Below are 17192 nucleotides of genomic sequence, written 5' to 3' on the forward strand. Positions count from 1 at the left end.
CATTGAGGCATCTAGTCACAACAGGTTTTTTATTATTTGTTTAGATCTAATCCTGCCACTTTCATCTGTCTGGGCTCAAAGTGTCTCACCACTTATGACCTGTGCAGGTTTCATTCATCCATGCTGCATACTGTTGGCTGCAGGACAGGACAGCCAAACGCCAATAGTTAAAACCATAACAGAAAAAATGACAGCTGTTCAGTTTTCAGCCCAACCTGTCATTCACCTTTATATTAGACAGCTTCAAGGTACAAATAGCCGAAAAAGCTTTTAGTGTACCTTTAAGACAATATGACACTAATTTCTTTTTCCTAGAGTGGAGAACTCTCATGTTCTTCACTATGTAAACTTGTTTATGATGCCTACATATCCAAAACAGAAAAGCAAAGGCATGCAAGGCACAGGATTTGTGTAGTACAAGATCTCCAGGTGCTGCTCTCTAGAAACACACATTACTGCAAGTGGCAAGGCAGATGACCCAGGGATGATCCACAATGGCCAGAAGTCTGTCCACGAGAACATCTTCCAAAGACAACACATTTACAAAGGCAAGTCTTACTAAGCAGACAAGCAGCACTCTCTTAACCACCTTTGAAAACACCTTTGGAGGAAAAAACTCATTAATTCGCACTGAGTACTACACAGTAGCTTTGGAAGGATACCTACCGTTGTAAGAGGAGGAAATAGCAAGAGAAGTTAGGCAGTGCCATGAGACAAACTCAGTCTTTTTTGTGATGAGAGCCTTTGCCCTCAACCCAAATTCTTTCTCAAACACATCAGTATTTTGACAACATTATACAGAAATGAATATCACTGGAAAGGAAGGAAGGAAGGAGACACACATGATGTGCAATATGGTACTGCCCAGTGGGCATAAAAGAAACACACATCAGGCATTTCCCATTCTCCTGCATCCAGTGATATGCATAAATCCTAATACAGCACCAGCACTTAGAATAAATCATTCAAATTACCCAATAGGTACTGGTTGAACACTGCAAGAGTGTAGCATGGAATCCAATAAGGAAGAGTTTCAAATTAAAATCCACCACCTTGCTCATGTGTATGGTCATGAGCAACAGAGAGACCAGTCCCTGGATCACTCTGACAAGTGGATTTCATCTGCATGAGCAAAGAGATGGGGATGTGCTCTGTAATGAACATGAGCCTGGTGATGTGATGGCAGGGAACCATCGCTACATGAAGAATCACTCCACTTTCTGTTAGTTAGATGTGTGAAAATACATGGTCTAGTTTTCCACTCACATCAATTTTATTCAGTTATTATGACATTTTCAGGGAAAAAACCTCGTGATTTATAATCAGCGTAAGTAGAAGGAGGACCAAAACTAAAACACTTCTAATGAAATAGGTGTTCACACCTTTTAGTTAATAATTTGATATGAATAATTCATTAGGAAAATTTTTTGTATTTTCCTAGTCCTGAACAGACTGTGAATGTTTAGCATTTATATGCAATTATATGTGAACTACATCAAGCAATTTGTGGTCTACATATAACTCAAATAGGAAATTATGATTATTAAATTAAACATAGAATTTACAACTCCTATAGCAAATTATGTCTTTTAACTAATTTATGTAATGAGCTTAGGTGGCCTGCCCTTCATGGATTTCAAACTGCATGTTCAATATTTGCAATTATCTGTGCAGACAGTAGTTACATAAGTCATCTGATCAGTGACAGAAACACTACCATGTGGGATGCAGTCAAAATAGAAAAAGCAGCATATTCTAAAATTTAAACATTTCAGAAAATACTGAAACATGGAGTAAAAATTTACAGCTGAGTCTTTTCTGTTCAAAAGCACAAGGGTAGGAAGCTTTTCCTCTCTTCACTAAGTTTTACTCTCTATAGACATACATGGAAGAGGTGGTAGAAGTGTGAGGTATTGCTTGTTCATTATTTTTATCCAGAACATTAAGTGTGTTGCTTAATGTTTTTAGTAGGTAAGCAGCACTGCTGGATTGTCACTGGGGCTGGAGAGGGAATGAGGTGCAGCAGGAGAACAAGCAGCTTAGCACATGTGAAAGAAAGGCTCAGGAAAGGCATGGACGTGGACAGCCAGTCGAGACAGCTTGAAAGAAGATTTGGTCCAATTTTCAAGTTGGGTAGGATTTCCCCTGTTCTCCTTTTTGAACCATATTTGAAGGTAGGATGTGCAAAACTACACACTTTTGATCACATCACCCTAATGATAGCTGTTGATCCCCAGTTAGACCAAACTGTGGCCTCACTGAAACATTTGGGACCTTGGTCTTTAGCTGGGATGGAACCAGGATTTCACACTGGATCCCTAAAATCATGGTTGCACTCTTCCTCTCTGTTCTTATTAAACAGTCTTACTAGGCCCTCTTATTTCTAACTTCTTCATGTCTCATCTCCATTACTTCTAGATATCGTTATCTAGTCAACCGAATAAACCTGAATAAACTCAAATTTTACACAAATCTACTTCCACTGTCTACTAGTGCTCATTATAACAGGCTGTCTCTTGTTGTTGCTATTGAATATTCTGCAGAAAAATGGGAAAGGGACTAAATAGCACCAAAAAGCATGCTTAAAGCAAACAGCCCACTGCTAGGAGATACATGACAGCAGCCACAGTGACTCCTAAAAAGTTTGCCCTAATTTTGGCACAGTAAAGTGTGACTGTCAGCAATGAGCATATCCTTACTACCAGAAAGCAGCTCCATTAAACTTCAGTGCTGCCTGTTAACTCTTAGGTTGTCTGAAACAGTGAGAAGGAGATAGCAATGTATCATAAATTCAAAATAAAAAAACAAGTGCTTCAAAAATATTCCCAGATAATAGAACAGCCTTTCCTGTTATTACTGCCTTCTACTTTTAACAACTCCATGAGTTCTGGATATGTTTTTCCATATAAATAATATTTTTATTGTTATAATTTTCCTTCTCTCACCTTGTGTTCTCTTACTACTTTATTCAGCAGTGAAGACAGCAGTTTTTAAATCTGAGAGGTACTGTATGTTAAGGACCAAAAATTCATGATCAGTCACTGAAATAACTTGCCTGATTTTCCCCTGCACATACAAATCTTTTGTTGTGGATAGAAATGATTCTGATGATACTCCTATTACCATCCCTGTAATACAGCTATTGAGTCTGTGGTATTGTGCGCAAGTTAAACTGATGAGTTATGAGTGCTTCTTATTATCTGTATAGTAGTAATGATGTCTCCTCTGCAGTCAGAGGTGTAGAGAGACACCTCCTTAGTTATTTGTTCCACAGAACTAGGGCTCCATCTGTATTTCTAACTCCTCCCCTATACCTAATTCCTCTCCTTTGTTAATCTGTTTCACATTGTAATTTCCTATCATGAGCAGAAATGTGAGAAGTGCTCCCTTTCCCCCACCCTTGTGCACCCTATCACTGTCAGACACCACGGGCCACAATCCCTTGATCTGCTGGTTGTTCTTTTGGTTTGGAGAAAATTGGCAAATCTACCAGAGGAAAAAGGCAAATTTGTTTGCCTTAAAGAAAACAGAATGGTAAATACTGCCAATTTTAACACAGAGCTAGTACCTTGACTTGTGACCCCTGACAATTTGAATGAAAAGCAAATGATGTTCTACCTGGGAATCAAAACCTCTCCTAGTTGACTGAATGCATCTGATAACATGATAAAGAAAATACTGGTGAGTTTGAAGGCAGTACTGAAATGCATAATGCTAGAAACACAAACTTTTTTTTCTAAATAAGAAGGTGCTTTAACAAAAAGTATTTTAATGAAGTTGCTTTAATGAAGGGCTAATTGCCTCCAAGTGAGGACATTTGAAAAAAGATGTTAAAAGCAGCTTCTTACTCAGAAATTAGCAGCCAAGATCAATAAACAAAACATAAAATGTATGCATTTATTGATGCAGATACTGATGCAGACAATGTAGGCATAATACTGCTATAAAGGGTTGAATTTGGTGAAAAAAGTTGATGAAATAGAATAACTGATGTTAATTCTATCGAGGCTGACTTCAAGTAGCTAGTGTTCAACCAGTTTGGTTTTTATATGGCCTTGAAAGATATGCCAACTATAGCTGCTAAATCCATATTGCAATTAGAAATGGTTACCTTTGCTGATCAAAAAAAAAAATGAAATGGAAGAAAAGAAAAATAACATACCATGTTCACACACAAAACAAAAAGAGCTATATTAGGGACATCAGGGAAGGTGGAATACTATAACAACACATTTTATATTGTTATACTATTCCACCCACCTTAATGGAGAACCCTTCGGTGTGGCTACGCCATAGCCTTTCGAATCCAGATTTCCTCCCACTTTCATGGTGTCACATGGCTTTCGTTGCTCAATGTATTCATTCATGGTGGACTCCAGCAGGAAGGCAAACTTGCCCTTGGATTTGCGGACACGAGCTACTCCCTCTGCAGTAGTCCTAGTGAACACTGATGGCTCAGCTGATTTCATGTAGGTCCACATCTTTTCATACACTGCTATTTTTGATCTCTGGAGAAAATCAAAAAGAAGTTAGAACAAAAGAATGTTGCAACATTTTGGAATGGCACTGTTCAAGTAAAATCAATTATACTTATTTTCTCAGGCAACTGAGGTTGGGCAAATCTTGGAGAAGGATTTTATTTGAATGCCATGATTACTTTAAAAGAAAGAATAACAGTATCAATACTATAATGTCAGATATTATTTTTAAGTTCAGCTAGCCTCTAGCCATCAAAAAAAAATAACTGCAAAGCTGAATTTACTGATAGATAAAGGCAGTTCCTGCAGTTAAACTGTTGTAAGGTGTGTTTTAGGGAATTACATATGAAATAGATGTCCACAATAAGTCTGTATGGTAAAGAGAAACAGTAAAATAATCTCCCCATAAATACTGAGCTGAATCTTCAAGCATTTGTCTTACACAAACCACAGTAGCTTAAGTAAGATTTCTGCTTTCATAATTCAGAGTTCAGAATTTGTTCAATTTACATTCAGAAAAGCTACACAGTATTTGAAGACACGGTTCACAATAAAAAATGGAAACAGCAAATTGAACTAAATATACTATTAAAGGAAGTGGAATGCCCTAAGCATTTATCTTAAAGACTTTAGTATGACTTTAGAAATGCAGTGTCAGTGGGTTTATTTTAAAGACTCTGATACGGCCAGTAACAGAGTAAGAAATGCACTTGCTGAAAGAATATGCAAGAATTTGTGGCTTAGAGTGCATTAGTTGGAAATTTTCCTGTCCGGGAATGCATGATGCAACTACAGGTTAATACTTAGGCAAAAATAATGCTTCTTAGTAAAAAATAAAAGCAAATAAAAGTTTGCACTGGAAGAAAGGAAGGAAATGCTGTCAGAAAAAACTGAGAAGTTTCCCATGCTCATTAGATCCACCCAACAACTCCTTTGCTTCCTCCAGCAATAGGAATATATACATGCAAACCAGCAGTGTGTCAGCTAAACACTACACAGTGTTTTCATAATAACAGATGGCACTTGTCTTCTCTTATGCATGATGCAAAAAGGACTTTTTAACCTAGTGCTCAAGTCAGCTTTTATCTGACTCAACAGGACATTCTAGCTAAGCAAGATTTGGTCTATGAGCCCATTACCACACTGTCTTGAGCACTCCAGGAAAATATCCATTATTATAAAGCCTCAAAACAAAAGGCATTAGAATATTTAAAAAAATACCAAATCCTGTAATTTAGATATTATTTAAATTGACAATGGCTTTAAAAAGCTTGGAACTGAGCCTTTGTATAGCTGAGAATAATTTCCCTGGAGCACTCCTTTTTACCAATTACTGAATGATTGCATTATTACTTAGAAAATAATTTCTTAGGAACATAAGTCTGTCTTGAAAAGAAGTGGCATTTAACCAGAAATGTTCAATAAAAATACCATATATCAGAACATCATAAATTATCCTTGTTTTCTGAGTTTGTCTATATGCGTAATTTTATCTTTCTGTCAAATATAATAAAATTTAAATCAACAACAGCTGTGTGTGTCCACAGCCACATCCTGCCTTGTCACCTTTTCTTTCCACTGTAGTCACAGCTACTTTTCATTTACATAATAGTAGCTGGGAGCAAAGCATGAACTAAGCCATCAATGCATTCTTCTTTGCTTACACTGATGTAATTTCATGGATTTAAACTTACAGAAAGAAAAAATGGAAGAGAGCAGTAATGAATCAGTCATAATTTCAAGAATATTTTCTTGCCTTTGTCTGCTTTCACTTCCAAATATTTCTTACATCTTAACATCCACTACATCAAATTCCTCATAAAGTAAATACACAGTAGAACACTTTCATTTAAAACTAAAACCACACAGCACATACAATAGCTAGATTAGTAAGAAGAAACAATGCCCGAAATAATTTGAAAAAGACTGCATTTAAATATTTGATTTTTCATTTTTTAGGATCTAATTTCCTTTGCCTATCAAAAGCAAATAAATATAGAAAGTCTAACAAGTTTTCTGCTCTGTAAGAACATTTTCTTCTCCCAAAATTTCATTTGTTAACATTCAATTTCTACATGTCAACTGAGACTGAAAATTGAAGTGTGAACTGACACATATTTCTTATTATCATATGAGGAAATATTGCAGCTTTCCCCTGCATTCAGCCACACAGGGATATTTTAATTTTGAGCTTTTCTGAGTAAGACTACTGAAACTACCTCCTCTCTTGAGAAAGCTGCTCAGAAAATACAACTCTTATTGCATCTAAACCAGAAGAGTAAATAGCTAGCAGTATCAAAGACTTCTTTTTCTTTATGTTGGCTTTAAAATCATTTTCCTTTTTCTGTTTTCAATCCAGAATCAAAGCAGACTGAACAAGTGTTCAGAGTTTCTGATATTTTAATCAGAAATGACCAAATGATGAGAAAATGCCCAGAAGGCTCATCTTCAGCCAGATAATCACCACTGACAGAAAAGTTACGCAGGATTCTAACACCAAAAAGTGAAGATCATTGCTTCCAAAACCACAAAATGTTAGACTTGGCAAACAAGTCTTCTTTTACTATTGTTTCAGGCTAGGTCTTAATTTGTGTATTATGCAAACAGCATAATACAGCAAATATTGACTCTTGATAATTTATTTTTGTCCCTGTTTTGTAAAAATATTTCTAGAAATAGCACATACAACATCATTGCAAATTGCTGTAGTGTGACAGATTAGAAATAATTTGATAACAGGGTCTCAGTTGCACCATTTAATAAAACCAGTGATCAACACAGTTCAAATCTTCCTAAGCTTCAGATTTTGCATGTGCAATGATATTTAGTATTTTTAGTTTCCTTCCATATTTTGAAAGAAAGGAAAAAAAAAAGAGAAACATTGATTTTCCTTCTTTTTTCTTTTAACCCTATAAGACTGAAGTGAAAGAACAGATGTCATTACAAATATTTTTACTTCATTATAGCATCTTCTTTTTAAGAACTTTTCCATAAAATACTGATTCAATCAAAAAACTTTCTGTGTTTACAGGATGACTTAAAAGAATCCTGAAATTTTGGTGACCAATATTGTTTCTGCATCAAATACCTGACCTCATTTTTTCAAAATGGTTTGTGCAAGTGTTCTGAAATTCTTAAGAAAACAACTCCATTCCTTTGCTCCTCACTATTGCTTTGTGAATTAATTTTTGCATCATCACCTAACAAAACTGCAAGCACTGGATAGTCTTGAAAATGTAACAACTGCATAAATCTGAAGTTACACAAATCTGCCTGGTCAGCATCATGCTTTTAAGTATTACCACAGCTTCGCTCTAGTTGAAAGAACTACTTGTACCTATATATGGTGGTTACCACCTCAGCTTATGATGGACTGAAACTGGAATTCCCAGAATTAAATAAATTTCCACAAAATAAACTAAAGAAGAATCTATGGGTTAAACATGGGTAAATATAAATAATGAGTATGAGGGACTATACTCTCTTCAAGAAATTAGGAAACCTGGCTATCTCAGCACTAATATATTTCAATTCTCAGACAAAGCTTTCTATATCTAATCCAATGCCACCATTTTTTTAGACATCTGGTATGAAGTCAGGGCTTCTGGAGACCACAGGACGAGTTTCTACCACTTGAGATATAAAATAAAGCTCCCCGAGAGCATCTGTAGTGTTGCATTGTATATACCAACACCCTGGACATGGAAGAAGACAGGTGTAGTTAGAAACCTGTCAGTGAACCTTATCCATTAAAATGAGGTGCCAAGCACTTCAGCCATTTCAGTGAGGTACCTCTAGAGTCCATGTAGGGGCAGAGACTTTAATGTATAATTTATTTCAACGTAACACATATGTCCCATACAGGATGCACGGGACTGCTTTCTTTTCTCCAGTGTCTACAGAAGAAATCTAGAAAATCAGGTTAAACCGAACTCCTTGATCAGTTTCATGATGTGAGTGTCCAACCACTTTGTGTTTGTGAAAATATATCTTATAACTAATCTTTTTACAGCTAATAGAATAGATTTGCATGCTCTGCTGTGGGTATACTTGTCACAATGAAAAATATTATTTCACTACAGAGCTTTTGGGAGTCACTCAGAAGCTGCCCTTGAATTGATATTGTCTGTAGTTCACAAATCACGTGCAAAATTTTGTTAATGGTTGGCTGAGTTCAGTGTAGCCAAATTGAGAGCAATCAAGGCGTGTGGGAGTACCTAACACAGAACTGTCTCCTTTCAACTAGGCAATAAGAAGAAATTATCACTCCATCTTTCTGACTTCTTAAACTGCCTTAAACTACACATTTCAGATAAGTAATGACCTTAAACTGTGTAATTTTCAAGGAAGGATTACAGGTTCACAGCATTTATTTGGAGCTATGTTCAAACACTAAACTCACTTCAGTCAACTGAACTTTCATCTGCTAGACACCTGAAATAAAGCAGGAGGGCCTGCTGATTATGTACTCCTTGTGATGTTCAGCTGGCAAACGATGAAGATTACGTACCAACCACACTAACATAGGAAAGTAAATGAAAATGAATTAATTAATAGAGAGAGCACAGACATGTGAATGGCTATTTAGGCTATTTCCTAATGCTCCAACCTAATGCTCCCCTCGAGTTATATTTTCTCTGTATTATCTATTTGAAAGTCAGCAAATTAAAAAATGCATTTCCTGCCCACCACCCAAGACCCTAAAGCAAAACTCACACAGCCAAATCCATAGGCAGAAGCAAAACCTACAAGAGTCCATGTTACCATCACAGGCTTTCAACACTGCACATCACTTCAGTTCTGTAGCTCCAGATGAATCAATACTGCAATGCTACTTTAATTATCACCGGCTTCAGTATCCCCCTGGGCACCTCTTTTCCCTATGTGACAGGATCAATAAACTTTCCACACATTAAAAGAACTGAAAACTGCAAAAAATGATATTGTGGGGTTAAAAATGTAGCTAAAGTATTGCAGGAATTACAGACGATATTACATGTAACTGCAAAGTAACATTTCACACTTCCAAGCATCTTGTTAGAGCAGTTGGTAAGGAGAGCTGCTCTAAAGGACATGACAACTTACTCTGAAGAACTCTTTGGTTGACCCTGAGTCCAGTGTCCCATAGGCAATTTCGGTTTGTTTGGCAAGGTCTTCTGCACTTTCTATGGGTGAGACCATTCGCTCAACAGTCAAGAAAGCAGCGAGGTTAGCAGTGTAGGATGAAATAATGATGAGCGTGAAGAACCACCAGACACCTCCCACAATGCGACCTGAGAGGGATCTAAACATGAATAAGATAATGCACATTTTCCTGTCTCTTAAGCCACGAGGAGAGAGAAAGAGAGAGAGAAGGCATCATTATTGCTGACCATCTGTCATTAAGTAACAGTCAATGGGAGGAATATCATTTGCATTTTCAATACTAATAATTGCTTTTACTCTCAAATCTTAATGTCTGCAGTACAGAGTCCTCTGTACTAATGTGCATCACATATATATAGAATCTTGAATTCTCTTGAATGGCACTCTAAGTGCTCTTATTATTTCAGGACCTGCCTAAAATAGGAAGCAAATGAGTCAAAAATACTGGATATACATCTCTTTTTGGAGACAAAAGTAAAGCATGGTAGGTGCAAATCGGTAACTTTCTCTGTTTCCTCTTACAACTCCCCCCCCAGAAGTCTTTGCACATGGATTATGTTGGATTAAAATGTTCCTGTCACCCAAAATTTTCAAACATTCTACAAGCTACTGCAATCAATTGAACATTCACATTTTTCTTATGTAAGAAGCAACAATTTTGTGGCAACAGAGACATTTCTGTTATGTAAAAAATTATATTTTCCTTTTCAATACCCGTAATTTGATGAGAAGGGTGTTGAGGAGTAACGTCCATCCACACTTAACCAGTACCAGTTTTATTGCTAACTTCAATAATAGTACAGTTAGGCCAATGCTGAACATTCAAAATTTCACTGCAAATGGCTAAAATGAAGCATTTAAGTTTGAAAGATTGGGTCATAATGTTTAATTAAGAAGTTTTAGTTACTGCCCACTAAATTTCCAGAGCACCTTTAAAGGTTGAGAAATTCAGGACTGGAATCGTATATTAGATCTGAGGCATGTGCCCTGTCAAGCACAGCTTAGCAATATAGTGTGGCTTCTCAGAAACAGACTGTCAAGTATTGTCTCTCATAGACACCTATATTTGTGAAGCAGCACTGTAGAACTTGACAGGGAACAGAAATGGGACATTCCTCGATGGAAGGCAAATATTCAGCACAAGTTCTTGTATTTCATAGTTGTAATACAATGGAACTAATCTAACAACAACACTTCCTCTGAATTCAAATCAGTGGAATTTCCCCTGTGTGTACCTGCTGTTTCTGAGAGCTGTTTATGGTTTATGCACATTGACACTGGTAAATTAATAGTAATTACTGAAATTCAAAGCACATTATCTATTGCCCTTATCATGGCTATTAAAAAATTAAAAAAAAAAAAAGAGAAAAAAAGTAAAAAAGCTTCCTAAAGAATGAACTTCAAAACACTGCCAGGAAAATTAATGAAGGAAGATTTTATGCTTCAGCGTTAAAGATAAAATGCAAATGTAAAAAGATTTGACACAAACCTTGGGGAAATATCACATCCTTGTTGCATAAAGGCACCCAGGGAAAACCAGAGGCTGTTGAATATGCCAAACTCATTGGGAGGCTGGTCACTGGGTCCTTCTTTCCCATCCTCTGGTTCTTCTGTGTGCCACTCATATGGACTAAACCTGCTAACTAGGAACAGGACCACACTGACACCAATGTAGGCAAAGACTATGCACATCCAGATCTCATACGCCAAAGGGTCCAAGAAGGAAAACACTCCTGGTTTAGATTTCTGGGGCTTTTTGATCATAATGGATATCCCCAAACTCATAAAAGGCTTAGAAAAATCAATGACCTCTTCTCGTACCAAAGTGATGGTCAGAGGCGCAACAGCAATCTCTGCTTTCTATAAAGAAAAAAGAAATATAGATGTATAGATTAATTGAAGTTGGCTTATACACTCACCTAAGCAGCTAATTCCAAAGGTATGTTATTAACATCAGGACACTGTGGCTTAAATGCTCTTTATAACATTTTTCTGCTCCTTTCTATTACACTCTGCATTTACTCCATATGCTTTTAGTAAAACATACATATTGCAGGTTTTTAGTTTACAGAACTATACAGACACTTAATTCTTCTAAGAGGAAGACAAACCTTATAGGGGTAGGCAACAGTGTAGGAAGACCATTTTAGGCACAAATTTAAAGTAAAGGAATTTAAGGAAGAATGAAAAATGAGAATGACCCTATTGTCACCAAATATATAGAGGTTGCTTTAGAAAATCCCAGAGACAGTAATTTATTGCTAAATTTTTATAAGGTACAAACATTTTCTGTGGGAAACTAGCTCATAAGATTCAAGAAAGCTCCAAACAGCACGAAGCTGCAAAGGTGGTTAACTATTCTGATTCCACCAAACTTCACAGAGTTGTCTTGAGGGAAAGATAGTTCAGTAGGAATGACTCAGATTTTAAACAGTGAAAAATGGCAAGTATACAGAAAATCAGTGTGCGAAATCATGTGGTAAAAGGATAAAAAGTGTGCTGAATCCATTCCCCCTAGTGTCAGGAATATTTTTAAATGAAAATGCCAATCTTGAATGAATCATTATTGATGAAGGTGATTATGATTGCTAACAATGATGTCTGCATGAACAGTAAGATACTACAGCTAAGCTAATGGTTCATTTTTGCCATTAGGGATGCAACACTACATCAAGATTTGCTTCTTGCACTCCCTTGCCTTGTATGCTAAAGCTGTCATTACAGCAGTACGTCAGACAGGAATAGCAAGGGGAACTGGGTCAAAAGATGCACCTGTGGGAGGGGAACAGATGCAAAAGCTGATGAAACTTTTCACGTGTTCATCATCATAATGCTGTGTCTAGTGTCTAGGTGCAGTCACAGAGCAGAGCCTGAGGACTCCTATAGAGCTTAGGGGCTTATGGGGGGTGATTGAGAAAATTTTGTGAACACTTTGTTGTTTCAATGAGACTAAAACACACTGAAAAATACGGATGCGCCCAAAGAGTTTAATCCAAGTGTTATGTAAATAGCTTGTGTGACAAACAAAACCCCAGAAATCGAAATTAGGCTTTTTTGTCATCTTTCAACTTTGAAACATGCATTTTAAAATCATACATGCTTTCTATTTTATACACTATTTTACTGAGTTATATATATTTCATGGAATTTAATTTTAAACTAATTTTGTGTACTCAAAATTTAAAACTATTTTGGCAGTTTTATAGTTGTGAATAATTCAAAAAAACTGACTTGTTCCAATGCAATGGTCTAAAATGCAAATTTGTATTAAAATTGCTATATATTAATAATCAGATTATATCTGTCATCATGAAATATTTGTGATGCAAACACTTATAATTTCATGTAAAGTTGTTATAGTTTAAGTAACACATATAAAATCAATTTTGCAAAGGTATCAGAAATTATCTCTCATGCTAATGTCTTGGGTAAACATTGTGACTACACTGCTAATTCTCTGAATTTTAATTTAAGTTCTGTAGTACACAGCATTTTTAAAAACTGGGCTTCTTGATGCCCTGTGATAATGTAAGTCTTCCTGAAATAAATATTTTATGAAAATAAGTATTATATGAAGAAAGATGCCATGTCTAAAATATATTTTTTAATAGCCTGAAAGTTACAAAGTAAACTTTGTTTCTGTAGACTAAGGACTGTAGGATGGTTTGGGTTATTGGCTTTTCTGCATATTTTTGTATTTCACCTCACACATAAATCCTTTTTTTCTAGAAGAATGGTTTCCTTTAGAGTGTAATTGATAGACCTTGTCATTGGTCTTCAGAGGTGTTGGTTAACAGGGTTTTTTGTGTCTGCAGATTGCTACTGGAATTAAAACAGATCCTTGAGGCTTGTTAGTTTTCACAATGTGAGTTGCAAAGGGACATCGCCATTTTAGTATCAGTTGAGGAGATTTTAAAGACGTACTTGGCACATTGCATATTATATATGAAACACTGGACAAGATCTATCTTACCAGATCTGAGTGCTTAAAGAGGATGTGCATAAACTTGAACTACATCAGAACTAGCTGCCAACAGTACTTGAAGGAGTTAAAGAGGAGAAATAGGAACTTGTGCAATTTCTTTACAACAGTGATCCAGTTTCAGATGGTTCATAATGTAGATAAATCTATTTCATGCCAATAAATGTAAAGGGACAATATATAGCTAGGTCACAAATGAATGTGAAAAATCTGAAAAAAGCGCTGTCTCCCCGAACTGATTTTTTTTTTTAATAAGACTACTGTGTGCCACCTTAAGGACTACATAAACTCTTCATTGTGAAAACTAAATGATGACAATAGCTCTGCATGATAATTATCAGCCTTTGTGCTTTGCCCAGTTAATGTACACCATGTAATTATGGATTTAAATAATTAACAGTATAACTATGGTGCAAACAATTAATGATTTTGTTGCCAGTGAAATCTGTTTTGACAAAGACTAATGATACTTCACAGTTGAATCAACTGCATCTGTAGCAGCATTTCAATCAAAGCTACACCACTACCAAATGCAGATGGATTCCAGATCCTTTCAATATCATACAGTAAGACAAGATTGGTTCTGATGGTAAGAGACATTTTCTTTTCTGGAATATATCATCACTATAACCTAGTGAATAATGCTTGGTCCAAGTTGTACCAAGATAGTAAACCTATCTGACAAAAATCAGGCAGAAAGTGATTTCAATCTCAGAAGCTCATGGCTTCTGAGGTTTAAACAGAAATGAGTTGTGACCTTTTGTGTTAAGCAGTGAAAGAACAGCATTCTGTGTCAGGAGAAAGAATATTTAATTGGAACTGACTGTTAGTGCACTTGGAAGAAGTGCTTCACACTCGTTTCACATGCTTAATGGTATTCCATCTCCAGCCAGCATTTCCCTTGTGAGCAAGATATCAAGGCAAATAGAATCCACATGGGCTACTGTATGCATTTGGATAAACCAGGGACAACTGACCAAGATTTCCTGATAGTTTTTAAAATAATGCTAAAAACAGGACAGGAAAGTAAGTAACCATCCTCTCTATGATATTCTGTACAGTCTTAGCAAAACTGCACACCACAGTAGTTTATATGCTGCTTTCTCTGGAAAAAATCAACTAGAGAGTTTAGGAAACAACAGCACTTGAGTGTCCAGGTACCAGGGCAATCAATGGTGCATACAGGTCTCAAGGAAAAATGGGGTAAAATTGTCATATGTCCATATTAGTAACATGGATGTGGCTAAGGGGCACCGGGGTATGGTGTAAAGAGCAGGAGAGCAGGGGAGTCTTTAATGTTGCACAGAAAGGGACCAATCTCACTGGCCAGCACAAAACTGTCTGTTAATCCTTTAATGTGGCTGGGAATGAAAAGCTGTAAAATGATTCCCAAACAGATCATCTCGTTAAGTTGCTAATTCAGTTGCAAATTCTGTCCCAGTCCTGACTGCACATAAAAAGCCTTGCTTGAAGCACAGCCAGCTACTCAGAGTATTTGTGTTTGTGATTAGGGAATCTATCAGAGAAGATGAACATACTCTTCTAGAAGAGCTTTGCAGTGAAGTCTCTGGCTGACTGATTTTTCTGCTTTCTCTGAGTGGAATAGGCCTGGGAACCTGATGCTCTGTAATTCATCTGGCAAGGGCTCAAGGAATTTGCAGGGAGGATGTTCTTGAGAGATTCCCCATGGAAATCTTTAGCAGCAAACTTTGTAAGTTAACAATTTCTTTTAAAGCTACACCTATAAAAGTACATTAAACACACTTGGTGTAGCTCTTGGCCTTAAGGCCCATGGCAGTGGACAGCCAGTGTAACTACTGTGAAAGCCACCTGACCTCTAAACCAGCATAGCTGCATTCAAGCCACTTATAGGGAATGATCTTTCCTCCACCCTAGTGTCCAGCTGGGCTCAGGAATTCTTCTGGACAGTAATTATGGGCCAAAAATATACCAGGGACCATTGCAATTTAGTAGATTATTCAGGCAGGTTCCAATATAAGGGACACTCCCTGGTGCCACAGATACACTAGGACAGACATAGCCTCAAGGGGCCTTTGGACAGTAGAGCAGTGGGTAACAGCAACTTCTCTTCAGTAAAAGAGCAGCTATAAGAGCTTTGCTGTATCTCATTTCCAGGGCCCAGTCCCAGAATCACAATGAGACTGCAGCCTTCCTAAACAGATAATCTGAAAGACCGTTCAACTCATTCTCTTCCATTCCAAAAAATGAAGTGTTGGCCATGTAGTCTGGGTTATGCTCTTCATGCAGGTAATTTGCAACAGGTTCCTCATGCCTTAGAAGTTTATTGCTTTCAGCTGTGTTAACAGCCATAGGTGTTGAAACCTCTGTGTGAGCTTCCTAACAGCACTCTGTATGTCAGTGTGGTACTAGGGCAGTTTGGGTTTGATGAGGTAAATTTTTCAAGATATAAGAAGGAAAAAAAAAACCCAAAATGAAACTTTCCTCTATAATTTTTAACTAGATCATAGGCCACTGAAAATGTGCATCTGCACAGGGAAATTTTCTCATAAAGGGTAAAATTTCTTGGATTAATGAAAAAACCTCCTGGTGTTAAACAATGCTAGCAGTTGATGTCCATGAGTTTGCTATTGCAATTAAAAGCCAGACAAAGAGTAACCTTTGTACTTGACAAAATAAATCTGGAAAATCTTTGTCTTTTAATATCCTACCAGTTGAGCTGCTTCCAAGCCACTAAAGTAGATATACACACTTAGTGGCATTCAGTGTTTCTACTATTTAAAGACACAATAGAGTTTGGTTCCTTCATGGACTTTCAGGAACATAGAGACTTTTCTGAAGATGATATAACCTTTCCATTCATATGGGGAAGGGAAATCACCAAAATTCTAGGGCACCACTTCCTAGATTCCTACAGGACACAGACTTTCATTCTGCAGAGTCCCTTGAACTGGTGCTAATGGAGAAGATGTTGACAGAATTTATCAGCTATATTTAGCTGACAGAAGCGAACTGAAATGGAGCTGCTAGAAAAGCCACAAGGTACCTTTGGGGCATATGGCCAAAACTGTCAATGGCCTTGTGAAAACTGCAACTGGGATGGATCAGCCAGTATGCAGGAGTTTTTTTATAGGGAGGTTGAGGCCTGTTATGAGTTCATTGGTGAAAATATTCTCACCCGAATAGTCTGAGGATTAATTTTTTATTCCATCACTGAAATTAAAAGTTTTCTAAGAATTCTGATTTGTTCTCAGGACAGATACAAGCAACTGCAGTCATCAGCAAGCTCAGCTTTGAGTTTTGCTACTTTTGGTAACCACAGATGCTGCAAATATTTATTTGGGTTTGTTGGAACTTTTCTCATTACATATTAGAACTTCATGTGTCAACAGCATTGTAAACTGTTATGTATTCTGAAGAATCCTTATCTAGATCATTGTACAACATGATGCTCTCAGTTGTTGAGCTTACCAGGTTTGCACTTAAATTTTATTATTGATGCTTCTCTTAAAAGTCTGTCTTCATTCTGAATTGCCTAATTGTGTTCTTGCCTGTGGTGGTTTGTTACACATGTTTAATACATGACAGTGGATTCTCCATTTCTCAAA

The 17192-nt window shown here is 36.8% G+C and overlaps 1 protein-coding gene across 6 annotated transcripts in view; it reads right to left on the reverse strand.

Moving 5' to 3' along the window:
* GRIA4 (glutamate ionotropic receptor AMPA type subunit 4) overlaps positions 1–17192 on the reverse strand; it is a 221000-nt gene that overhangs the window by 38164 nt on the left and 165644 nt on the right. For all 6 annotated transcript variants that reach the window (XM_071555041.1, XM_071555039.1, XM_071555054.1 and 3 more), the window contains exons 11-13: positions 11113–11483; positions 9564–9762; positions 4261–4508 (exon numbers count right to left, since the gene is read on the reverse strand). In XM_071555041.1, the coding sequence (XP_071411142.1) occupies positions 4261–4508; positions 9564–9762; positions 11113–11483 (818 nt within the window). The remainder of the gene's footprint in view (positions 1–4260; positions 4509–9563; positions 9763–11112; positions 11484–17192) is intronic.

This window comes from Pithys albifrons, chromosome 1, assembly GCF_047495875.1.
Source record: "Pithys albifrons albifrons isolate INPA30051 chromosome 1, PitAlb_v1, whole genome shotgun sequence".
NCBI classification, from domain to species: Eukaryota; Metazoa; Chordata; class Aves; order Passeriformes; family Thamnophilidae; genus Pithys; species Pithys albifrons.